Source organism: Schistocerca americana, chromosome 1, assembly GCF_021461395.2.
Source record: "Schistocerca americana isolate TAMUIC-IGC-003095 chromosome 1, iqSchAmer2.1, whole genome shotgun sequence".
Taxonomy (NCBI): Eukaryota; Metazoa; Arthropoda; class Insecta; order Orthoptera; family Acrididae; genus Schistocerca; species Schistocerca americana.
The window spans coordinates 138,950,722-138,966,861 of record NC_060119.1 but is presented as its reverse complement, the minus strand read 5'-3'; the positions used below and the strand labels follow the sequence as shown (position 1 = coordinate 138,966,861).

At 37.4% G+C, this 16,140-nt stretch overlaps 1 protein-coding gene across 1 annotated transcript in view; it reads right to left on the bottom strand.

The window, feature by feature from the left end:
• LOC124620689 overlaps window positions 1-6,338 on the bottom strand; it is an 87,870-nt gene extending 81,532 nt beyond the window's left edge. Inside the window, exons 1-2 of the mRNA XM_047147086.1 lie at window positions 6,104-6,338; window positions 5,197-6,001 (exon numbers count right to left, since the gene is read on the bottom strand). Coding sequence (XP_047003042.1) covers window positions 5,197-6,001; window positions 6,104-6,195 — 897 coding nt within the window. The 5' untranslated portion in view covers window positions 6,196-6,338. The remainder of the gene's footprint in view (window positions 1-5,196; window positions 6,002-6,103) is intronic.
• Between the last annotated feature and the right edge of the window lie 9,802 nt (window positions 6,339-16,140).

Sequence of the window (16,140 nt, the reverse complement as noted above, 5' to 3'; positions counted from 1 at the left end):
GAAGGCGTGTTTATGCACATGAAAATGATGTCTATTCAAATTTCACACCAGCTGCATAAGAGTGGTGCTAGTAGTGCGACTATGAGAATGCAAATCTGGTTTGGTTTAAACACAAGCTGTAACGGTTATCAACATTAGTTACCTTTGAGATTGGACATGGTGAGTTGATGTTGGTCGAGAATGCCTTTAAGGTGACAAAGACACCATTATCAACACCTCATTCAGTTTGAAAGACGTCGTGTAATAGGGCTACGAGAAGCTGGATGTTCCTTCTGCGATATTGTGGAAAGACTTGGTAGGAATGTAGCTGCTTTCCACAACTGCTGGCAGTGATGGTCACCAGAATGCACTGTCACTAGATGGTTGGCATTCAGACAGCTGTGTGGCACTACCAAAAGGAAAGACCACCATGTTCAGTGTTCGGCCCTGGTGCATTGCACTGCATCTGCAGCAGCAATCTGAGAAACAGATGGCGCCACAGTGACACAACAAACTGTTACAAACTGGTCACTTCAAGGATAGCTCCGAGCCAGAGGTGCAGTAGCATGAATTCCAGTGACCCCAAACCAACACCATTTGCGACTTCAGTGGTGTCAAGCGGTAGCTCATTGGAGGGCAGGGTGGATGTCTGCTGTGTTTTCTAATGAAACCTGGTTCTGCCACAGTGCAGTGATGGCCATGTGTTGGTAAGGAGGAGGACAGGTGAGCACCTGTAACAAATCTGTTCATGGTCTAGACACACTGGGCCTACACCTGAAGTTACAGCCTGCAGTACAATTTCATATGATAGCAGTAGCACTCTCGTGATTATCCCATGCAACCTGACTGCAAATCTGTACTTCAATCTGGTGATTTCATCTGTTGTGCTTCCATCTGTGAAAAGCATTCCAGTAAGTGTTTTCCAACAGGAAATGCCCATCCATATACTGCTGTCATCACCTAATAAGCTCTACAGTGTCGACATGATGGCTTGACGTGCTCAATCACCAGATATGCCTCTAATTGAGCACATATGGGCATCATCGGATGACAACTGCAGCATCATTCACAAATGGCATTAACCATCCCTGTACTGAACAGGCATGGAACCCCATCCCACAAACTGATGTCCGGCACTTGTTCTACACAATGCATGCATGTTTACACTCAACATTCTGGTGGTTACATCGGATTATTAATGTACCAACATTTCACACTTGCAATGGCTTATCTTGTGCTTTGATTAACCTGTGATCTTGTAACATTAATCACTTAACTATGTTGCCTTGATAAATTCTTTCATGGAGTTTCTTTACTCTATGGTAATCATTTTTTGATGGTGTGATTTTTTTTCCATCAGTGTAGTAAGCATGCTGTCATGAAAGCTTCTGTAAACCATCTGATACTTAGCGTATTAAAACCTATCATGTAGATAAGTTATTGGATGAAAAGCCAGGCGCAAGTAAAATATTAGGGTATAAAATAAACCGACATACTAAGTGATTAAATGGAAAGCAATACAAAATCAAAAGTCCCCTATTTTTTTTTTTTTTTTTTTTTTTAGTATATGATAAGTTGCTTACAAAAGGTGCCCAAATGAACAGTTAACAAAAGTGTAAAAAGAAAAAAGTACGGTATGCAAAAAACTATATAGTCTTCTTATGTTTCTGCAGTAAAGAGTAAAAGATACTACTGCCACAGCTTTTAACTCAAGTTATGCAGATATCTCAACACAGCATAAAGGAACATATGGAAGCAATCAAGTAAGAAACTACATGAAAGCTTTTCTTCGAAATCCAGACATATTCTACTCCATTTCTCATGATTTTGCCTAATGTGTGTGCACTGCGATTGCAACTTCCATTAACTAAACTTTTTGGGTGAACTCGGGCATTCAATACCACTCATCTGCTTTGACTTGCGGCATAGCTGTGTTGTGTTGGGGATGTCATGTTCATGCGGTACACTTATAATGTTTGCAAATGGTGTACTGGAGTGTGTAGTGGCACACACTAATGTAGGATGTTTACATTTGTGAGTGGTGTTAATGATGTACTACTAGAATAATTCGTGGCAGTCTGTTTTGTGGCAATCTGTTAGTTATTTTGAGTCTAACAGTTATGAGCAATAGTCATTTCTGGGTTGAGAAGCATTAGTGTAGGTATTGTTTATGGTTGTAGGTTTAATTTTATGTTTCATATTTTATTAATTATGGATGTGACAAGTTCACAAGTAGGTCCCTGCCTTTCGCAATTGGGCGGGGGGGGGGGGGGGGGGGGGGGAGATGACATGTTGAGCACAGTTACATTCCTACAATTGATTGATTTAATTGCAGATTTATGATTGAGGAGAAAATGTGAGCCTAACCAAAGTTGCTGCATCTTGGCCAAGTGACCAGCATATGTGACATTGTCAGCAGAACAACATACGGCATTCTATGTAGAGGGATTCCAGGTTTGGGAATTCTAAGCTTGCTATTCAAGAGCTCGTGTGGATGACGTTCTTTCAGCTAACACTAGCTGTTGCTAGATCTATATCTCACCTGCACATAACAGTGTGGTTCTTGGATATCAAAGTGTGTCTTATTCCAGCTTTATTTGAATTTGCTGGTTGTGTTGTTAGTATTTATATTTGGTTGTGGGTGACAGGAATCACAGTTTGTTTTACTTACATTGGTGCAGCAATGATTTCAATATTCACCATATGAGCGAGTATTGGTTTTGCTGTACGGTACCAATAATGTCTTACACTAGTATTCACAATTTTTCACTATGTGTATCGATCCTGTTCTTAGGTATTCCATAGTATGATCAATTTTAGGATTTTTGTAGTGGTCTCAGCTTGTCAAGTTGAGCTATACGGCTCAACTCTGGATGTTGATACTGCATTTTGTTAGTACAATTTATTTTAGGATTTCTGTATTGATTTTATGCCATATTGTGTTTTTGCCACTGTAGTGTTTTGTATATTTTACTCTTTATGTGATTTTGCTCCTGCTGCATCAGATTTTAGTTTGATACCACCAAAAACCTCCACTTTCCCGTGGTAGTTTTGTTAGCTTCAATATTTATTATAAATAATTAGTACAATTTTGTATTTGATGTTTACATTTTCACACCATGTAAACGTCTAAGGTTATTGATCACCATCTCGAAACCACGTTCTTGTACATTGCATCCTGGGGCTTGGTATGATATTGGTTAAAGACAATAGATGGTGGTATCAGATGCCCCGTAAGTTGATGTTGCATTATGGGATTATTTCTTGGATACAGTCTCATGGCACGGGAAAAAAATATGGACATACCTCCACCAAGCACCTGACGAGCTTTGAAATAAATTACCACAGAAAATGAAATGCAAAGTATATTAAAGGTAGTGCCTCATTCCAAATTTCATTTCTAACTTTGGTTGCAAATCAAACAACACAATGGAAGAACTTAACTCACTCGTGGTAGTGGTCTGCAAACTTTTTCTTGAGCTTTAATAGCAGGATGGGAGGTAAAATGAAATCACTCCACTCTATACACAGACTGCTGCACTAAGAGGAGCTGCATGGAAGGAGGAAATTTCACCGTCCCCCTACAATTCTGCCATTTCACAAATGCTCTGCAGCAAATTTCAGCAGTCAACGTGGACAATAACATTTCTTCCCAAATCAGTCCTAGGACCTACATGATGGACCTTAATTATTTCGTCATTTGTTCTAGAACAAACAGCCCTAGCTCAGCACAATAAAAACACAGCATTCCACTGCAAAAGTTGACGCCTCGAGGCTTATCCGACTCCCCAACCCTCCAATGTTGTTTGTGGTTACAGACTGATATACTGTGGAGCCACAGGTTTGGGTAAAGCTGTCAGATGGCAAAGTCAATAAATGTGAATTGACTAGAGACCTAGTAGGTAAAATATTCACTTTAATTTTTGTTAGAAAAATGAAATTGAACAGCAAATTGAGGAAAGAATAATTACATAACGGAGAAATCTCTGACAAGTATATTTAGGCATATCTTCTACAACTATAAAAGAAGGAAAGGGGAGTTTACTTTGCAACTTCCAAGCTACATTATGGCCCACTTGTTTCTATCACGATTAATGTATTGCATATGGACACAACATGCACTAAAATACACTAGGAGATCCCTACATAAAGTGATATAACATTCCTTAATTTGCCTTCCATTTTCAGGTATATATAAAGAAACAATTAGATCAAATCTTGGTAGTGATGGATTCTACCCAACATTAGAAATGACTTATGCATTCACAAAGCTGAGTACACGTCTCATAATTACATATTAAATACGGAGCAAATATTTCCAACAACAAACTTAGGTCTCAACTGTACTACAGAGTAATCTGTTACCCATGTTCACTGGCTATGTCAACTTACAATCAGCTCTACACCAACCAAGGCCTCAAGGTATTTTACACATGACTGTGACCACAACTAATTTCCCCAGAGTGTGGAGTGGAAGGGGAAACCATCACACTGGAGCCACATTTAATGTCCACTATAGCACTACAGCTTATGGTACTCTTCAACCACTACATACAGCAGTGTGTGGACACAAAACAATATAAGATGAATTTATATCTCTTATTAACATAATTTCTTTTACAATTTATGAAATATATTTTACTAAAATACATTTTTAATGATTTACTGATGTATTAATCTATTCTTAACATTTTGATTGCAACAGACTGAACAAAATTTTATTAAATAATTAATAAACACAATGGATTTTTGCTGAAATTTGACATGTCACAAGCATTTTTTCTTTCTTTCTGTTTCTTTAAAAATAGATGCCGTCTGAGTTTCGATTAATCTGCTTCTGTGAAGTGCTAACCTATATTAGCGTACACTGAATAACACATACAGGTAACCTTGGACATGAATTCATGAAATATTAACTTTCAAACATCTTGTCTACATCCCTGTTGTTGACAAGAATGACAGCATGTTTACTGCACCATTCTGACTTCTGAGACACCTTCCTACTATGCTTCATGCGTTTCTACTGTGAGAATTGTAAGCAAGAGCCTCGATTACATAAATATTTTTATGAGGCCTGTTATATTTACTCAACCGGCATAGTCTGTCTACTGGCAACAAATTATAACGCAAACACTGGTAGAGATCTTAGCTTATTCTTTTGTAAGTGCATGCTTGTCTCCATTAGTAGCCTATATCAATGTATGTACTACTACTTACCATGACGTTTTCTTTGGTAGAAGGTAGGCCTACTTCAGCCGAATCCTTGGGAGCTGCAATGCCCAAAAGATCCCGTAATCTTTTGTCTGAGGCTAAAAACTCTTTTCTTACATCGTGACAAAATGTCAATTTTCGCACACACAACTTGCAAACCTGCTGTGGCAGACCGTCGTCCTGCACTACTTTCGTTGGCATAATGCTATTAATCATAACATCTAGATGTATTTTTTCCGCTTCATAACTAAAAATTGGCATCACTCTTTCACGATGAGTAAGCTTTGAACACAAACGGCACAGCAACTGCACTCTCGGAACTGCATCACTCGATTCAACATTGGTATCTTTATTCAGATCGTTTAATCTGTTTTCAAAATCGCAAGTTTCACTTTCATCCTCATACTGCGTAAATGCGTCGATACATCTTTTTTCTGTTTGCGTTTCTAGCTGCGAAGTATGGCTGCTATTTTCGGGTAGTAGACACAGCAGTTGCTCTGTTACGGCATCAATCTGACGATGCCAGTTATCAAATGATTCAACATTGCATGAAAAAAGTGCTCCACTATTACACTCAGAAACGTCTGTTCTTTCAGATTTCGAATGTATATCATTCTTATGGATTTCTTGAGTTCTAAATGGAGGAATGTTGAATACAGTAGGGACAGCGTTCCTCACAAGCGAGCGTTTCTTTTTGTTCACAAAACACTTTTCTTCGAAATGAAGGGCACAAACAACATTGTTCTTCAAGGCGCTAGGTGGCCGCTTCAACAGTTCTGGGTCACCAATGTTTGTAATCCATTTCTTGGCACTATTAAAAACAAAAGAAATCATGAAGAAAAAATAATATAACAAGTATTTAGGATGTGAAAACCATCAACAAGTTTATAAATACATTTCAACACCAACATACCTGATAGGGTTTTTAGGAAAAGTGAAGAACGGTAGATCAGGACACTTATCTTTAGTGCGAAAGCAATTACGAGCTCTACACACGCCTCCCATTACACAACTTTTATGTCATGTAACTTACAATCTCATTATTTCATATTTCGAGCGCTATGTCGTATAAAATCATTGATATACAAACTACGTGCCAAACGAACACACGCCAACTACAAGTCCACCAAAGATTGTTGACTCAAATTAATACAAATGGCCAGACAACATGGCGGGAAGTGCTGTTTCGTAAAAGCTTAATATCAAGTGGCTAAATAATATGCTGCGAAATTCCGTAAAGTAATCGATGTTTACCATAGCCGTCCCAATATAAGATTCAAATGAAAAAATTAAGAAAATTTGTGGACACATTCACTTATTCTTAAAAGTCTATATTTCACGTCCTACGCAGTTTTCTAAATGATTTGTTAGTCACGCAGTGAGTAGTTCTAGTTTATTGCATTTCTTCTATATTACACATTTAATTACAAAAAATCGAAAATTTCAGCACATTATCTACCAAACAACTGTGCATTAATAGCAAATATGTTGACTAACGTAATGATAAAGGTATGAGTACACAGTGCAACATGATTACTGTTTGGTACTTGCAGTTGCTCCAACTTATCTAGCACTAGCCAAGGGAGTATTCAGTGCGTCTCGAGTGTCATCTCCGTAATACAAGAATATCTCCTTACATGTACTCAGTATACAATATATACGTAGTATTGATTTATGATTATGAATTATTCTGTAACTTTTGCTTCGCCTTAGCATTGCTGATGTCGCTAAACTCAGGCAGAAATTGCTTAGCTGCTTTTTCGAGGTAGAACACCTCTGAATATGAGCAATGGCGAACAGCCTATAATGCTAACGAGCCACACTCAAAAAAGTTATGAATAACTTTCCGCAAAATCACAAAAATTTAGAAGAGATGGTAACCGGTACAGTTTAATATCGTGAAGATACTTCCCTTTTAAATAGTCTTTTAATGAAACGTGAGAGAGAATACGAATTTCATGAATTCTTTTGGAACAGTGTGGTCAGTCTTATGTAGAGGCTGCCCCCTGAAACTTACTAGACATTTTGGTATCAATTTGAATGAATCATTACAGTGATAACCACTGAAATTAACGTTTCGAGAGTAGCTGTTACCTAAAGCCCAATATTCAGTATCCTCAATGACAGGCCACCGGCATCGAAAGACGAGATCCCAAATTTAGAACCCAGTAAATACCAAATGAAGCAATATACTAATACGACTGTTTTTCCATATCTTGATGTGTCACTAGAGCCGTACAGAAACATGATTGCATTGTGCATAATATAAGCTCACAGTTTCGATAAGAAGACAGCCACCATAATGAGACTTTCCATTATTCTGTGACACTCTTCTAAGAATACAACAAGGATCAATGCAAAATTGTTGTATTTTCTTTTCGTACGCTAATCAATACGAGCATTTCCAATATATACCATAATGCCTTGCAGATCAGTGAACACCAATAATCACACTGAAAAGTCGAGAATCGGGCCTACAAAGGGACATCAACGGAAAACAGCTAATTTCAAACGATGCTGCTAAGACTGACAATAGTCTCGTTTAAGGAATTCACCTAACATTCACCTAAAATGTTTAGTAAAAACACTGGAAGTATAAAGCAAGATATGGATTCGATATTTATTATTCAAAATAACAGTATAATGCACGATTCATCTCATCCACGTTTCGTAATCAAAGAGTTATAACTATCCTACAAAGAAAACTGCATGCAGAGCACACGTGTGAAGCATCCTAGGATACTGCACAAGTGTGTGGAGTGTGGAACCCGCATCAAACAGGAATACTAAGGGATATTAAACATATACAAAGAGGATCATCGCAACTGGAAGAGTCTTGAAGACAGACGAAGAAGCGTTTAAGCAATCATTTGTCCCACACTTTGTACGTTTAAGGAATGGGAGAAAGTCCTAATAATTGGTACAATGAGAAGGGTCCAATCCATGGACTTTACAGTGGTTTATGGACTTTAGACATAGATGAATGATGATGTGCTAAATGAGGCTAGAATGTGCTTAACAGCAAATTATACCTTTTTTAATCAAGTCAGAAACGTTTTAGCGTATAATAATATTTATGGATCTTTTTAAGAATTTTACATCATTACCAACACATTTTTCTTTGTTGCTAAGATAAAGTTGGTATAATCATGTAGTTTCAAGGCTATTACAAAATACGAATAGCCTTGGATAGAGCTGTTTCCAAGTAAATGCTCAACACTCACTCTAGTGGATCGTTGTAAGAGCTTCAAAATTGTTTTACATAATATCTTAATAAACAAAATAGTGCTGGTCCTGCTATCATTTCTTATTTATGTAAATAATAAGCCTTCTAGTATTATGGGTGATTCTAAAACATTTCTTTTTGCTGATGATACCAGCTTGATAGTGCACCAAGTTGTGAGTGATGCTAACACAGTATCAAATAATATAGTTTAAAACATAAGTTTCTCTCAATTAATACAAGGTAAAAATCCAATTTGCATTTGGAATACAGCTCCTTGACTCTTGTACAGAAAGGCATGCAATATTCCGCTGTATCAATTTTCAATAAGCTGCCACATGAATTCAAAACTCTTAGCAGTAATCCACGCACTTTCAAGTCCAAACTGAAAAATTTCCTCATGACTCACTCTTTCTAATCTGTCAGGGAACTCCTGGAAAAATCAAAAAACTAAGCTAATTACTGTGTTCCATTGTTGATTATGTTTACTTAAAATTGTGGCTTGTCATCTACATAGGATTCATATATGTCCCATTTTATCTATTATTACTCTTTTGTTATAATTTCGTTTACTGGCTCATTCCATGACTAACGACAACTGCTCCTCAGTTTGGTCCTGTGGAACACGACATACAAAATAAAATAAAATAGTCTAGGACTACTTTGTCAGAGTTACAAATGTCTTCCTCTGGCAAAAGAAATTAATAAGATGCATTTTTGGTCTATAAAACACTATCTCTTGCAAAAAATACTTCACAAAATACAAAATCTTATTGTCTCTGCTTGTACATACTCTAAGTTCTTGTCAATACCAAAGGAGAAGGCATATATATGTCTGTTCTTGTAAAACAAGGAACGGAACCGTGATAAATGTCCTCTGAACTAGACTAAAAATAATTTTGCACAGATTTGCGTGCTGTTTCTGAAAAAGATACCAAAAGGTATCAAGTAACTGCTACAACAAAATTAAAATGGCGATGGAATCATGGCTAAAATACAGACCTTCTAGAAAGTTGATGAATTCATGCGTAATAGTGTAAATGATATAATAATATAATGTGAACTAAATACTGTACAGCATAAGGTGTAAATTGACATCTGTCCGAATTAAATTTGTAACAATACATTCAGTTGTAACATTATACTCTGTGAGCAAATGGCTTACACCAGACATGTCTCATGCAACAGTAGTGTTGTCTTCAGACCAAAAACCATTTGATATGAACTGATTAAATAATTAGTTAAATCGTATTACCACATTACTACATCAGAATCAATATGAAATAGGGACTGTTTATTCCATACAGAGGCAGTGTAGTAGGCTAATAGCAATGTAGGTATGTGTTAGCAAGCCATCACAGCTAACTGAAGTCATACAACATGAAATGCATTTTTCAGCAACTCATCGGGCAGAGGACCTGCAGAGTGACCATATCATCACAAATTTCCATTTGTGTTCAAAGCAAAAAAAAAAAAAAAAAAAAGAAAAAGCTGAGCAATGCAAGGTAATTCTTTTCTCACTCAATTATCTACCACCAGAAATACTTATCCATGAGACAAATGTCTTATCTTTCTGAATATTCCAGCTGCCTAAAACTGATCAATCATCAATTGAAAAAAAAAAATGGATTGAGTGTTGCCCTAGCTTGTATTGTTCCAGCTAGAGGTTAGATAGGGTATAATTCTTTTTATCAGGTAACATACTATTTTCTAGCCTTTTGATGATGTAAAATATCAGAGAGTGAGATCACAATAAAAAAATTCAATATCTATAATAGAATACATCCTTGCTTATTTTTACTGGCGCAATTTTATTACATTTCTTGCACAGTTCATATTATCAGTAACTTAGCTTTTCTATCCCCCACAATTACTGTAACTGTTAATAATATACTTATGAAGTTTTGCTTGCAGTGGCAGCCAAATTGGCTCTGAAAACTCCTCACTCATTATTCTCATTGATTTTAACCAAATTAAGTAGCAGTGGTATTCAATATTTCAAGCAAGCTGTAGACGATGAATTCACACCATAGCTCTCCAAATCTACTAATCTTGTAATTCTCTTCTTCTACATTTTTTTCTTTTTGAGAGTACTTCTACATAACAATGCTCTAACAGAAACACAGTTGTCATCTGCAATAAGAACTGTCATAAATTTTTCTACAAGAATTGAATAAGATGATTTCCCAAAAAACAGAAAGAAATTCTGTTCACAAAATGACATGTTAGTTGTGATATACTACTGTGGAAGGATTACAATGATATATTCGTATAAAATTAATCTATGTACCTCTTCAGTCATGTGTAAGAAGGACAAATCAGTATGCTGTATCTCCTCAGGCAACTAACTATTTTTCATCATTAATAGCGAGTCAGTGTCAGAGAAGATAATTACATCACGTGAAGAATGCAATATTTGTAACTGAAGGTCTGAGTACCATAAAAAGAACTCCTCTTCAATCTTAGTTATTGTTAAGAATTTCCACTAGATGGAGGCACTTGAGTGAGAAGTTCCCAAACTGGCTAGAGAGCTGTTTGAATGATTTGTGTCCTCACTATCTAAAAGTATTCATTAATGGCCTCCTGAACAGTATTGTAACTGCTTTTCCCCTGACTCATACCTTCAAATGATACCTCAAGAAGAAAACGCATCAACAGAATCACAGGGTCGTGTGTCTATAATCGAAAAGAGACAGTATTGCACAAACGCCCAGCGTCATAAGGACAATAGCCCATATCTTTTTGCTTCAGAAAGTACTGGCTGGAAAGATCCCTCGTGGAGTGATCAGTGGCGAGCACTTTTCAGAAAACTGGGGCAATAGTAACCTTTTCCAAGAAAGTGTGATGTCCTAAGTAGAAATAAATGAATTTAATTTTCGTGGAGTGTTTAGCAAAATGTATGTAACGTTGTGAAATGACATGAAGTGAACCAAACATACACAGGGTGGTCCATTGATCGTAACCAGGCCAAATATCTCACGAAATTAGCGTCAAACGAAAAAACTACAAATAACGAAACTTGTCTAGCTTGAATGGGGAAACCAGATGGCGCAATGGTTGGCCCGCTAGATGACGCTGCCATAGGTCAAACGGATATCAATTGCGTTTTGTTTTCTATAGGAACCCCCATTTTTATTACATATTCGCGTAGTACATAAAGAAATATGAATGTTTTAGTTGGACCACTTTTTTCGCTTTGCAATAAATGGCGCTACAATAGTCACAAACATATAGCTCACAATTTTAGATGAACAGTTGGTAACAGGTAGCTTTCTTAAATTAAAATACAGAACATAGGTACGTTTGAACATTTTATTTCAGTTGTTCCAATCTGATACATGTACGTTTGTGAACTTATCATTTCTGAGAACGCATGCTGTAGTGGCGTGATTACCTATAAATACCAATTTTGCAATAAATGCTCCAAATTATGTCCATCAACCTCAGCGCATTTGGCAATACGTATAACGACATTCCTCTCAACAGTGAGTAGTTCGCCTTCCATAATGTTCGCACATGCATTGACAATGCACTGACGCATGTTGTCAGGCGTTGTCAGTGGATCATGATAGCAAATATCCTTCAACTATCCCCACAGAAAGAAGTCCGGGGACGTCAGATCCGGTGAACATGCGGGCCATGGTATGGTGCTTCGACGACCAATCCACCTGTCATGAAATATGCTATTCAATACCGCTTCAACAGCACGCGAGCTATGTCCCAGACACCCACCGTGTTGGATGTACATCGCCATTCTGTCATGCAGTGAAACATCTTTTAGTAACATCGGTAGAACATTACGTAGGGCCAGCCACGGTGGCCGAGAGGTTCTAGGTGCGTCAGCCCGGAACCGCGCAAATGCTACGGACGCAGGTTCGAATCTTGCCTCGGACATGGATGTATGTGATGTCCTGAGGTTAGTTAGGTTAAAGTGGTTCTAAGATCTAGGGGACTGATGACTTCAAATGTTAAGTCCCATACTGCTCAGAGCCATTTGAACATTAGGTAGGAAATCAGCATACATTGCACCATTTAGATTGCCATCGATAAAATGGGGACCAATTATCCTTCCTCCCATAATGCCGCACCATACATTAATCCACCAAGGTCGCTGATGTTTCACTTGCCACAGCTGTCGTGGATTTTCCGTTTCCCAATAGTGCATATTATGCTAGTTTACGTTACCGCTGTTGGTGAATGACGCTTCGTCGCTAAATAGAACGCGTGCAAAAAATTTGTCATTGTCCCGTAATTTCTCTTGTGACCAGTGGCAGAACTGTACACGACGTTCAAAGTCGTCACCTTGCAATTCCTGGTGCATAGAAATATGCTACAGGTCCAACAGATGTAGATGTAGCATTCTCAACACCGACGTTTTAGAGATTCCCGATTCTCGTGCAATTTGTCTGCTACTGATGTGCAGATTAGCCGTGTCAGCAGCTAAAACACCTACTTGGGCATCATCATTTGTTGCAGGTCGTGGTTGACGTTTCACATGTAGATGAACACTTCCTGTTTCCTTAAATAACTTAACTATCCAGCGAACGGTACGGACACTTGGATAATGTCGTCCAGGATATAGAGCAGCATACATAGCACATGACCGTTGGGCATTTTGATCACAATAGCCATACATCAACACGATATCGACCTTTTCCGCAATTAGTAAACAGTCCATTTTAACACTGGTAATGTAACACGAAGCAAATACCGTCCGCACTGGCGGAATGATACGTGATACCATGTACTTATACGTTTGTGACTACTCCAGGGCCATCTATCAAAAAGCGAAATAAGTGGTCCAACTAATTTCTTTATGTACTACCCGAATATGTGGGTTCCTATTTTAAAAAAAAAAACGCATTTGATATTCGTTTGACCTATGGCAGCGCCATCTAGCACGCCAACGTCTGGTTCCACCTTCAAGCTAGACGAGTTTCGTTCTGTGTTTTTTTTCGTTTGATGCTTATTTCGTGAGATATTTTGGCTCAGTCACTATCAATGGACCACCCTGTATACACAACCACTAGTACTGTCAATAAAAGACTTCTGCTTGTCGCCGTAATTCTGCAAGTGCTGGACATGTACTGAAGAGACCAAATATGCGACTACTGAGCTACATATTGAAGATAATTGTTATTATATTAAGACCATACAATCTAACAGTTACTTTAGCCACTGGCAAAAAAAATTGTAGTAGGGTGACACACAGCATGTAAACTAACACTGACAAACTTTAAAACCTGGACACCTGAAAAATAAAATGATCTGAGTGCCCATGACTAGACATGAGCAGTCTCGTCAAGGGTTTCTTATTAGATCAGAGGAACATATACGTACATTAAGGTACAACACACACATTACAATATAGGTTATGTGTTTGGCAATGTAGGTAATCTAATACTAATATTAATAATGGTAATAATAATAATAATAATAATCTTTTAGCATCTTTCAATCATTTTGTGCCATGCTAAGCACTGGTTACTTACGAAAAGACATACTTGATTTAGGTAGTGTCATATGGAAACGAATGTTGATCTCAGCTATGCACAAGTAGAATGAAAATCTTGTATTATAATTAATAGCTCATCACTTTTATGCAGACACACACACATAGATCACAATGTCACCATTTCACTCTTATCACACTTGTAATTTCTCTCAAATAGTTACCACTGCTCTTCACCAAACTCAGCCATCTAGGAGCTGTGAAAACAATTGAAACTTTAATGCCTTTTATGAAGAGTATGATAGAATGCTGACTTTCTTTGGTACATTTGCTGATTTAAGCAAATTATTCGATTCTGTCTCACTTAACATATTTGTTGCAAAGTTAAAAATACTGTGACATTAAAGATAAATCACTACACTTATTCAACGCTTATTAAATCTTAAATTTAAAGAAATAAGTTACATAATCCATTTGTAAACATGCATAAATCATTAGCACTCCCAATAAAAAGAGGAGTACCTCAAGGCTCCATAGTTGGATCTGTCTTATTCATTGTCTACATAAAAGCTGTTTCGAATTATCAAACATTTAAGAGCGTACTTCCAACCCTCGTACAAGTTAATCGGAAAAGACATTAAACAGCCACATAAAAAACATGAATCATTACAGGGATTGAAGTAGCTTGTGAAAGGGAAAGGGGAATGTATCTGTTGGCAAGAACAAGTGGATATTCTGCAGTAGTTGCACACAACAAATACTTGTCAAAATTACTAACAAAAGTTATTAAAAAATCAAGGAACATGCACATAATGTCAGAAACTAGTAGCTCTGACAACAGATGTGAGGATATATGGAATGTAGTGAAACTAGAGACAATGCCACCTAAAATGGTAACATCACTATAGAGCTGAAGGGAAGAGCTATAAATGATAAGTGACAGGCACCAAATATGTTTAAAAATCATTCGATAAACACAAAAGAAATTAAAGGGACTAACAGTTCAAGAGAAAAATCATAGTAGTATGTTGAAGAAACAAGTCTCAAAAACTTCAGACACATGAATGTGTCATCAAATTCTTCTGAAATTAAGAAAATTACATATACTCTCAAAAATAAAAGTTCATCTGGATTTGACAAGTGTTTCAAGTAGCAAAGTAAAGATTTGTTAAGGTTATGACCCAAGTGAGTAGTGTTGAATGGTGTCTCCCATACTGTGCAGAACACAAACCTATTTGACGAAGTGTCCTGGAGGCAGGTATTTCGGGAGGCACGTGCAGATGGCAGTAACAGCAAGCAGCAGGGAGTTCACATGGGACAGAAACCAGTTTGTGTTTCTTAAGTGCGCAGTGAGTGGCAAGCAATGTCCGTTGAAGAAATTAGCACACTGGAACAAGAAAAGGCCAGAAATTTACCAGCCTAGCCATTTTCAGTATAAAAATAAGTCCATTGGAAGGAACGTTTGTTGTGAAATAGTAATGAAGCTTAAAATTAACATAAAGTAAATATTTTTATTGTGTTATTCTGTTCAGACAAAGTAATTCACAAACAAGTGTCGCACAGTTTTTGCCACTAGTAATGTTAGATGCAGCTGTTTATACTATTTTCGTTGAAAATATTATCCAAAAAAGCAAAAAAAGTGTTGAAATCACTTAACTTGCGCTGATGCGAGCGATACAGTTCAATGGAAATTGATGCAGAGTACTCTCAAGCTTGCATCGATCGCTTTCAAAACGTAATCAAATGTAAATGTGGACATTTTAGTGCATTTATGGAATTTATCAGGATTTGATCGTAAATTCACATGCATGGTATTAAACTCTCCAAACATTTCTCTGTTTCACTTGAATGCTTGGACCTTACTTTACACTGAATAAATGTACTGTCAGAAATGTACTTACTTCCACTATCAAATTGAATAACAATGCATCAGATTCTATTGTTCGCCTGATCTCGGCAAGATGCTACCAACCACACTGCCCAGGACACTACAGCATCAGCCTGCATTATGTCATCGAGTGTGCTGCCTGCTCACAGCCTAATGAATCACTAACTACATCTACATCTACATTGATACTCCGCAAGCCACCCAACGGTGTGTGGCGGAGGGCACTTTACGTGCCACTGTCATTACCTCCCTTTCTTGTTCCAGTCGCGTATGGTTCGCGGGAAGAACGACTGTCTGAAAGCCTCCGTGCGCGCTATAATCTCTCTAATTTTACATTCGTGATCTCCTCGGGAAGTATAAGTAGGGGGAAGCAATATATTCGATACC